A 9,960-nucleotide genomic window follows, 5' to 3' on the forward strand; every position below is an offset into this window, starting at 1 on the left:
CTGTTCAGGCTGGTGGTGGTGCACTGGTGTGGGAGTGTTTTCTTGACACACTTTGGGCCCTTTATCACCAACTGAACATCATTTTAACACCACAGCCGACCTGAGGATTGTTGCCGACTGTTTCCATCCCTTTATGACCACAGTGTAGCATCTTCTGATGGCTACTTCCAGAACGATAATGCACCATATCACAAAACTTAAATCATCTCCCAACTGCTTTCTTGAACATGACAATGGGTTCACTGTACTCCAGTGGCCTTAGATCTCAATCCAAAACAACACTTTTGGGATGTGTTAGAACATGAGATTGTTATCAAGGATGTGAAGCTGACAAATCTGCAGCAACTGTGTGATGCTATTGTGTCAATATGAAGCAAAATCTCTGAGGAATGTTTCAAACAACTTGTTGAATCTATGACACCAAGAATTAAAGCAGTTCTGAAGGCAAACAGGATCCAACCTGGTACTAGTAAGGTGGAGTTAATAAAGTGGCTGGTGAGTGTATATACATATCCTGTCTCCTTTTCTACCTCTGCCATCAGGATAAAGCACTTGTTGGATAATCAGAGTCGGCTCTAATGGAGAATCTATTAAAAAGAGTAAACAGAACCTGACTCAGTGTTTACACTGCCTTTCTGCAGACATCAGAACTGATAACTTCACAATGAATGGCCCTGACCCTGCAGCCTGCATAGCCAAATAACCCTGCTGTGTGCAAAGACACACACACACACATACAGCTGCAAGATCTCTATGCAGTGTAGCTGATAACAGAAAGCGATAAGAGCCCAGTGTGTTTGAGTGAGGAGTGGTCACAGAGGTCTGCCACTGAAGGCCTTTTCATTCACCTGCAACGGCACCACATTCCTTTGTTTTAACGTATTTCTTTAGAAGTAATAAATGTTTGTGAGTGTGTGTAACTGAAAAAGGACTTACTTCTGACAGATAGTGATTGATATGGTTGGAAACTTTACAAACTCACAACAAGCTTATTTATTTACATTTTCTGCACTAGTTTAACCACAGAAGTATTTCTGTCACACTGGAAAAGAAGTGTAAATAAAGCATACTTCTGACATGGAAAGACAAGCGGACAGCTAAAGTAGGAAAGATCATGTGTCATGACATGAAAGTGTAAGAAACAAGGTGAAAAGATGACTGTTATTTATGTAGCTTGCTAACTTTTTTCTTCTAAACACATTTAACTTGTGAGCATCCCAAAATATGAACTTTGATTACATTCAGAAAAATATGCAAAGGCGTTGTGGTGAAATAATGAAACATAATCATTACCACAGTTCACTGATGTTTGGCTGCACAAGCTTCAGCAACAATGACAGCCTTTGTAATCTGCAGCCATCTGCAAGTATCGTTCACCTCTATTTTTATTTCTCATGCTGTTCATTTACTGCTCTTCTGTCAAGCTATTTTGAGTTTGTAGCAGTCCTGGCAGATTTCAGCCCCCTGAGGTTTTTAATAGGTTTCAGGTCGGGGTTGATTTCTGGCCAGTTTAAAAATAGCTCATATTTTCCTGTTTACCTTTGTTTTGTGGTGATGAATGTGTTCACCAGGACATCTGCTGACTAACCCCAAGATCTTCACTTGAAGCAAAGTTTTAACACAAGGTAAGATGTTGTGTTTTCACACTTATCTGGTATTTCTGTGAGTCTGAAACATTTTTTTTCTACTCAAATGGCAAAATTATCCTCCCCGTTGCAATCCTTTAAAATATGCCTGGATCCAGAGGGGTGATCCGGATCACCCACAAAATGTAATCACTTGTTCCTTAATCCATTTCTGAGATTTACAGAGATCAAAAACCACCTATAACTTTTTGAGTTATGTGACAGGCAGACAGACAGACAGACAGACAGACCAATGCCACATTATGCTACATGGAGGATGAAAAAGAGAACTTCTGATCTTTATGATAGTTTTCTTTCACTTTTCCTGCCTCCCTGCTCATATGAAGTTACACTTTGCAAAATGTTCTCTCCTCTCTTTCAACAACTACTGCTGTTGTCCTTGAGCAAGACACTTGGCTCATTATAGGGCCTGTGGAGTTGCTCAGCTGGCCTGAAGGTAAATTAAGATTTCTTAAAAAGAGAGAGGAAATAAAGGTCACAGGGGTTGAAATAAGAGATACAGGAATGTGTGTGTGGTTTGGTGAGGAAACAGTGTGAAGACAAACGGAGCGTTCCTCCTGTCAGGCTGCTTGAGAAGAGCCAGGTGATCGCAGGAGGGGGGGAAGGTCAGAGGCTCTGCTGCTCTGTAAATACTTCACATGGTGAAGGAGCATCTGAGGTCAAACAGCACATCAGCAGCAATCCTCTGCGGTGGTGACAGCGCTGGATTCAAGACTCCCACTGCTGCCAAAGCCTGTTGTATTTATGGTGGGAGGGAGTCTTTCTTTTTAAAGGTTGGGAGGTGTTTTTTGTTTGTCTGTTTTTAACGAACGATAAGAGCAAATATTAGGTTAACAGATTCATTTCAATTTATGTTATTCATAAACATGCTTTACAGAAGGATATTAGGGGTAAATAAGTAAAAGTGAGTAGAAGTAAAATCAAGCCTCATGCAGAAAGTGACTAAAACAGTTTAGATAAAGAGGTGTGGGGGGGGGGGACAGAAAACAGTGAGTCCAGGAAGTTTGTTTTGTTTGGTTTTATCTTTATCATTTGGGCGAAATGTGAAAGGAACTGGGCAGTGGAGTTTAACTTGCACTGCTGGCAGGCTCGGAGCTTCTTACAACAGCTCCTTGGCAGGAATGCAAACCGTGTGTGCGCGTGTGGGTGTTTGTGCAAATGATGGGGGGGGGGGGTTGTTACAGTATTTCTCGAAATGCGTTACATTGCTCTGGCAGACGGGGGGAATGTAACAACTCAGTATCATGCTCGTTCTCCGACTGTTTTCTCACGGGAAAGCCATGCGGGGTCCAAACAGGCGTTTAGAGCACGTGTGTGACTTTTTTTCTTCCTTTTTTTCCGTGTTAGTATTTTTATTTCTTTTCCGAGAAGACTGTATGTTAGAGTTCACGTAGCTGAGCTATAATAAGAGCGGTAGCCGTTATATCATCTATGATTTCCATTAAACCTGAATGTAAATGAAAAATGTGACATTTATAGACATCTGCGCTGAGCGGTGGTGAATAAGCCTGAATAAACATCAGTGACTGTTTCAGGTTTGTGGGATCTGTAGAAGTTACAAGACGAGGCTGCTGCTGTTCCAGACCTGCATACTGATCTAATTTTCACGGCGATAATATGATCCATATGTTTATATAGTCAACACACACATGCACCGGTTATTTTAAAGCACTGGGGGAGTTTTAGGACTTAAACAGGAAAGAACCAGGAAACATGGACTTGGTGTTTGTTTGCAAATGTTTTTTCTCTGGGTTCATTTATTTTTAGCTGCCAATTATTATTATTATTATTATTATTATTATTATTATTATTATTAAAACTTTGGTCATTCATCCCCAGAAGGCTGCAGGGAGCTCTGGTGAATGTTCCGAACCAGTGAGTCCAGTTCATTTGTGCTCGAGCTTCCTTTTTTTTTTTTTTTTTTTTTTTTTTTATTAAAGAGAGCTGTGTGCCCACGTATCTTTTCGGTGAATCAGTGGGCGTGGTTTGGAGCGAGCGCTCGCGTGTCACTCACAGAGCAGTCAGCTGCTGGCACGCGCCCTCGCTGACGTGAGGAAGAGTGCACACAGCGAAAGTTTTTTTAAACAAGTCTCCGTTGTCCAGCTGCGCGTGCGCACGGCTGGCTCCTTTATCAAACTTGATGCCATAGCTACTCAGACACTCCGCTTTGCCTGCGGTAACCCCGCCATGTAGCCTGCGCGCGCTCAGCTGTGTCTTATGGGGATAGTTTAGACTTGAGGCTTGCGGTTCCGGACGTGGGGTGAGTTGCAGATTTGGTTTTTGTGGTGCGCGGGTTGACCACCATGCTCCGGCCATGGACTGCGCATTGGATCACTGCCGTGCTGCTGTGTCGGGCTGTGGCACAATATTCCAGCGACCAGTGCAGCTGGCGAGGAAGGTGAGGATGGAGCTGATTTGTTCTTTAATAATTTAACCTTTAATAACTGGTTCATAACTTAGACAAGAGGCTTCCAGTTCATTCAATGATGGCTTTCATTAACTCAATCTATCGATGATAAATTCTGAAAGAAAAATAGTTTTTATTCATTAAAGATTGCTTTGTGTTCAGTATCCAAGATTATCAGGAGGGGCACGTGCTGGTCGGATTAAAATAATTTAAACGACAGTATAATGATGTTTAGCCACTTGGGGGTATTGCGCAAGGCAACGCTTCCACTCTCATCGGCTTACAATGTTTAACACACGCACCCCAAAGGAAATCAGCCAGAACCAACAGATAACAGAGATGACTTAATTTGACTCTGATTAACAAAGTTTTCCAAATTTTTTATCCAATGAAATACTTAGACTGTTAGTAAAAGTTTATGATCACAGGGATGTCTCTGCTCCAGTTCCTATCTTAGGTAAACACAGCCACATGGCGCCTTTGATTACTCTTTGAAGCCCTCCCCCCCAAACACCACCCCTCATAAAAAATGAAAGCCTTCACTTTGCTCTGTGTTGTAAAGTTTACACATGTCAAACCTCTACAGATTTTAATCAGCTCCAGGTCTTTCATGTCAGAGACTGGTGAAAGAGTTCTTTGCCAGCAGCTGTTGCTCCACATCAGTTTTTATTGAATCTCCTTCATATGTTTGCTGTCATAGTTACCAGGCAGGGATATTTTAGGCTGCTAAAATTCAGGTAAATTCAAGATTTTGGTAATATTCTTTGCTCTGTCTGCTCTCTGTATGTGATGCATGTCTGTCTCCTTATCTGTAGTGGTTTGAGCCATGAGTCTCATCGCAGAGATGTGGAGCAGGTCTATCTTCGCTGTTCTCAGGGGTCTCTGGAGTGGCTCTATCCCACAGGGGCCATCATTGTCAACCTGCGACCAAACATAGAGCTGTCATCACACATGGCAAGTCTCCATGTGTGCATCAAGCCCCAAATATACTCCCAGGTAGAAAATGTGAAAAATATTAAGAAATAAATGCTGCTGGGGTCCTGCTCCATAACACACCTTACTCAAACGAATGAGTCATTGTGCAGAACTTTGTAGGCTGTTTGAGTCAGGTGTTTTGGAGTAGGGAGACATCGAAAACCTGCAGGGCTGCGGTTTATGTAAAAGTGTGTGAGTAACTTTTTTGTGTATGTGTGTAACACCCCCTCTCAACTTTCACCCAGGGTTCTCATGTGTACCTGGAACATGAAGGGGATCTGAAACTGCTGCTTGCAGACGGGGAACAGGTTCGGGGGGCAGTGCACTGTTTCAGTTTGGCAGAGGGGGCTCTGTTTGTGGAGGCCATCCCACAGTCAGACATCAGTCGGAGGATCACAGCGTTCCAGTATGAGCTGGTACCCAGCCAGGGACCAGGAGCACACATGTACCCATACCTGCACCCTGCTTCAGGTAACAGGAAACTTAATCTCCTTCTGTTGGACTCCAAATGTGTGTCATTTTCATCGGCAGAGAGATTTATGCTCCTAGGAAGATTTTATTACATTTTTTTTCTTTTCCTTCCAATTTCTAGTTTTCAAAGGTTTCACACATTTTCAGTGATTTGCAACATAATGAAGTTGTGTACAAGGTCTGTTTTGATGAAGCTGAATTGTTGCAGCATTTAAATGAGTCTATGATGTAGTCAGAGCCATTTATTGTTGGATGTCCAAACTGTGCCAAACTATGCCAAACTGTGCTAAAATGGCCACTTTGGAGACTTCTCCTGAACTTTCTGCACTAAAAGGTTTTAATCAAATTTTCTAAAACTCCTTTCAGAGTTGTTGATTGTTGGAGCCTGGTGATTGAATGTGTTGATTTTTCTAAGTAAACTATGTTGTTTGAAACCGGATCATCTCTTGACTGTTTAGTAAATCATCCCCAGTCTTTTCCGGCTGCAGCAGCCTGTTACACATTGACAGACATGAGGCTGACAGACAAGAGCTGGACTAAAGAAAGGTTTTTGTAAGCAACAGGCCATGTTACTGTTTAACCCTGGCTTTTTCATCTCACCTTCAAGATGCCTTCCTCCCTCACCCTCCTCCCCCGCTCTCTGGTGTCAGCCACACGTATGAAAACAAGCAGGCCAATCAAAAGGTCTCGTCAGGGTCAAGAACACAGGTCGGCAAATCCTCCCGCAGCTGTCAATCAAAAACAGCCCCCGTCTCTCTGCGGGAGTTTTGGTTAGCCCACCCACATGAGTGAAGAGGTGTGGCGAGGAAGGATGTTGGGCGTACAGAAAGGCTGGATCTACTTTATGATGACGAAGAAGAAAAACTTCTCCAGTGAAGTTTCCTGTCAGAGAGTGTATGTGTGTGTGTGTGTGTCTGGCAATTTATAGCTGTTTTTGTAGACGAAAGGGTCAAAGGGGTAATTCTCTGATTATTTCTGTCTCCGTCACCTGCTGCTCTCATTCACACACTCCTTTTCTTTTGATTTTTCGTAAACATCCTCTAGCAAAAACACAGAGAAAGAAACATGAACAGATAAAGTTTCAACCAAAAACAACAAAACTTGTGAAACTCACTAATTTTTTTTATATTATTTTACTTTGTTTCCTCTTCTTATGTCCATTCTAGTAACCTGCAAACCCTGTTCAGACGAGGAGGTCCTCATGGCTGTGTGTACCAGTGACTTTGGTAAATACATGAACACAAACATGTGCATATACATTAGAAAGAGTTGGATGAGAAGATCGATCTCTTATTGTTTTGATAAAAATGAAGCTATTGCCAGCAGGAAACAAAATGAAGCAAAATATTCCCCGTTTGCTTAATTAGTGATCAGTTTTATCACCTAAATATTTGTAATAACAGCAGTAAGTGTGTTTCCCATGTGTCACATCATGCATACACTGTGCTGTAGCAACACCAGGCAACTACAAGACAACAACACACTGAAATAACTTTCATTTTGCAATTTTGTCAGTTGCACAATAAAAGAAAAGTTACAGAGTCAGCAGGTTGGCTGTGATACCATTTATGCAATAATGCCCTTCTTAAGCTTGCTAACACTGGCCACCATTGGTCCAGTAGGGATGTCGCAACACTCTAAGGCAGTTCTGACACTTTCCACCTCTGCCAGTGTGTAAGGGGTCACAGAGTAAGTTTCATCGTTGCTTGTGCTCAAGGGAAAAGCAAACTGGACACTGAATTTAAGGAGAGTTTGTGCTTAAAGGTCCAATGCTATTTGGTATTGTTGCAGTTTGTCTTTAAAAGAGTAAAAGAGGATTAAATGCAGGGTAATTTATTAAGGAGAATCCAACAACTTTTGGGAAAATATGGCTGTGTACCAGTAGTTGTCTGTATCTATTGTATAGGTATTGGCCGCTTCCTAGAGGACTCCAAACAAGCTTAAAAAAATACAATAAGCTTATCAAGGTACCTGGGATGTCTGCATGTCTGCACAAAAAAAAAAAAAAAAAAAAAAAATGACTGGAGATGCTTTAAAAATGCCAGTATTCCCAAATGATTTTATTATCTTGTCCATTTCGGTTTTTCCAGCACATGCACAACTGGGGTCTTACAGCTACATGGGCACCTTTACAGAGTCTCACATAAGCCCTCTGATGATGAAAGATACAACACTTGGCCCCAAATAGGCAAAAAGAAAAACAAAACAAACAAACAAAAAAAAAACAAAACAACAAAAGTATAGGACTATAAGGCTTTAATTAGAAATAAAAGAAAGAATATTTAGTAGCACCATATCCTTTTGCAGTCAAAAGTCATTCAGTTCAGTTTTAAACTCTTTAATGTTTGCTTTAATGTTAGCTTTTCTTCTCTTTGTCTCACCATCTCTGTAGCCGGCAGTGGTAACTTCCGAGGTGTAGCGTCAGGTACAAGCGAGCACTCTCTGGTTGTGGTGACTGTGCGGCAGCTGTTTCATCAGAGGAGTGAGGTTTTTACGCGGGGCAGAGCCAGAGGACGGGGCTGGAGTGGACGCATCAATGTCCCCACACGGTGCAGCGTGCACCCAGGAGAGGATGAGTACCTTTTGACTGGCTCTGTCCATTTTGGTGAGGCCTGGCTTGGCTGTGCACCTCGATACAAGGACTTCTTAAAGCTGTACGTCCAAGCACAGAAAGCTGGAACAAACCCGTGTCAGATAAATACAAACTGAGAACAAGAACAAAACAAATTTCACACAAAGTCAGTGAGCAGCACATGTGAAACAGGATCGATAATGGACATGCTTCAAAATTTTTCCACTCATCATGAAAGGCTTTATTCCATTCTCATTATGTTGTACAGCAGAAAAGACCTTTTGCAGCTAATCTGCTGCACCCCATTTGACTACTCTCGTATCCTGCATGTATAAATGTGTGTATAAGCGGCAGTGAGTGTATGAATGAATTGTGTAAATTCAAATTAGTGTCAAACTCATTAGTATTTTTACTGTGAAGAAGATAAAACTCATTCTTGAAATGAAAGTTTGCTTTGTAAAAAGCTTTCTGTAAAATTTAGGAGTCTTCTGACAGAAGTGTATAGTATGCAGCTCTGTGAGTCTATATATACTAAATTTGTGTTTTTTTGTTTTTTGTTTTGCTAATAAGTCCAAAATGTTTTCACATATTTACAGGAAATAAATGATAAATTAATTTCTGTTGATAAAAGTTGTACAGTCTGTCTGTTTCTTTGTCCTTTTGTATATACACACACCATGTATTCAGTGAGGCTCAGTGTGGAAAAAAAATGGAAAACAACTTGTGGTTCATGCAAGGAAAAAAAAAAAAATAAGGATTAAAAGTTACCAGCCTCTCTGCTGGCCTGCATGGTTCCACACAAAGACATATTATCCTGCTACCTACTGGAAAGAAAAACGCTATTATGAGTGTTCAGTGACCATTAGCTGGCAGGACAGCAGGACTGCGTCAGTGCTGTCGTCGCTACCCCTGTGGAGCCACTCTGCAGAGGCGGTCTTCTGGTTGGCAACCTCTTTCCCTGCATGAGTGTTTTCTTTCACTGCTACATGAGAGAATAAGCAATTATATATTTTTTTCACCACAGTGAACCAGGTCCAGTTCAGTAGCTGCTGTGCTAACATTTTACTCTGAAGTGAAGCCATCTAAATAATTTGTAGAGATAAAACACAGAATTTATGTTGGGGTTTAATAATGTAACCTGTTTACAGCAGAAGTTTGTCTCTTGAAATAAAAAAAAACAATGTCAGATGATCGAGATGGATGGTTTGCTTTAAAGTTAAATGGTTGGAGAACTGAAATAGGAGGATGTGCACCTCTCCCACTGCCTGTTGTCAGCAGTAGTGTGTGTTCGCATATGTGTGTGATGCTTTCTCTCTTTCTCCAGGAAGAGCAAGAATGTATGGAATGTACCCTTCCAACACACACACACACACGCACACACACAGATGTTTGTGTAGTTATCATTGTGAGTACGACTACTGACATAATGCATTTCCTCCCTCCTAACCTTAACCTTATCCACCATTACTAACTGCTTAAACCCAATTCTAACCTAAAACCTCAAATTAAATGTTTAGTCTCAAACTTCTCCTTTAACACGTGTCAGGAGGTCAGGACCAGCAGAAAGGCCTTTTCTGGTCAAAAACCCAAACTGGTTCTCACAAAGATTTCTTTAAAAACACATACTTATACACATCTAGTGTGTGCCTTGCTGAAAGTAAAAGCTAAGCCATTCTGAACATACATTCTGAGTGCATGCTGCTGTTGTGGTACTATGTGTTTATAGACTAAATGGTGACCTGACACCCCCTCCATTTAAACTTGTACTGATTAGAAAAGTCAAAGACACTATGCTTTATTCTCTGTATGATTTAACTTGTGTTGGAAAAGTGGTTAAGCATCTGGTCAGAGGGTGCTGCGTGCGGGTGGTACTGTGAGCTGATGCAACG

At 41.4% G+C, this 9,960-nt stretch overlaps 1 protein-coding gene across 1 annotated transcript; it reads left to right on the forward strand.

Annotated features, from left to right (window-relative positions):
- The first annotated feature begins 3,713 nt into the window (after nt 1–3,713).
- LOC121639071 (meteorin-like protein) lies at nt 3,714–8,686 on the forward strand. Its single transcript, XM_041984252.1, has 5 exons — nt 3,714–4,044; nt 4,869–5,049; nt 5,274–5,499; nt 6,666–6,725; nt 7,892–8,686. Exons 1-5 carry the CDS (start codon nt 3,950–3,952, stop codon nt 8,206–8,208), a joined length of 879 nt encoding a protein of 292 aa, XP_041840186.1. The 5' UTR covers nt 3,714–3,949; the 3' UTR covers nt 8,209–8,686.
- The last annotated feature ends 1,274 nt before the right edge of the window (nt 8,687–9,960 follow it).

This window comes from Melanotaenia boesemani, chromosome 4, assembly GCF_017639745.1.
Source record: "Melanotaenia boesemani isolate fMelBoe1 chromosome 4, fMelBoe1.pri, whole genome shotgun sequence".
Taxonomy (NCBI): domain Eukaryota; kingdom Metazoa; phylum Chordata; class Actinopteri; order Atheriniformes; family Melanotaeniidae; genus Melanotaenia; species Melanotaenia boesemani.

Coding starts and splice junctions, on each gene's coding strand:
- LOC121639071 (XM_041984252.1), top strand. CDS start 3,950: ATGCTCCGGCCATGGACTGCGCATTGGATCACTGCCGTGCTGCTGTGT. Junction 5,050..5,273: donor AGCCCCAAATATACTCCCAG/GTAGAAAATGTG, acceptor ACTTTCACCCAG/GGTTCTCATGTGTACCTGGA. Junction 6,726..7,891: donor TGTGTGTACCAGTGACTTTG/GTAAATACATGA, acceptor CCATCTCTGTAG/CCGGCAGTGGTAACTTCCGA.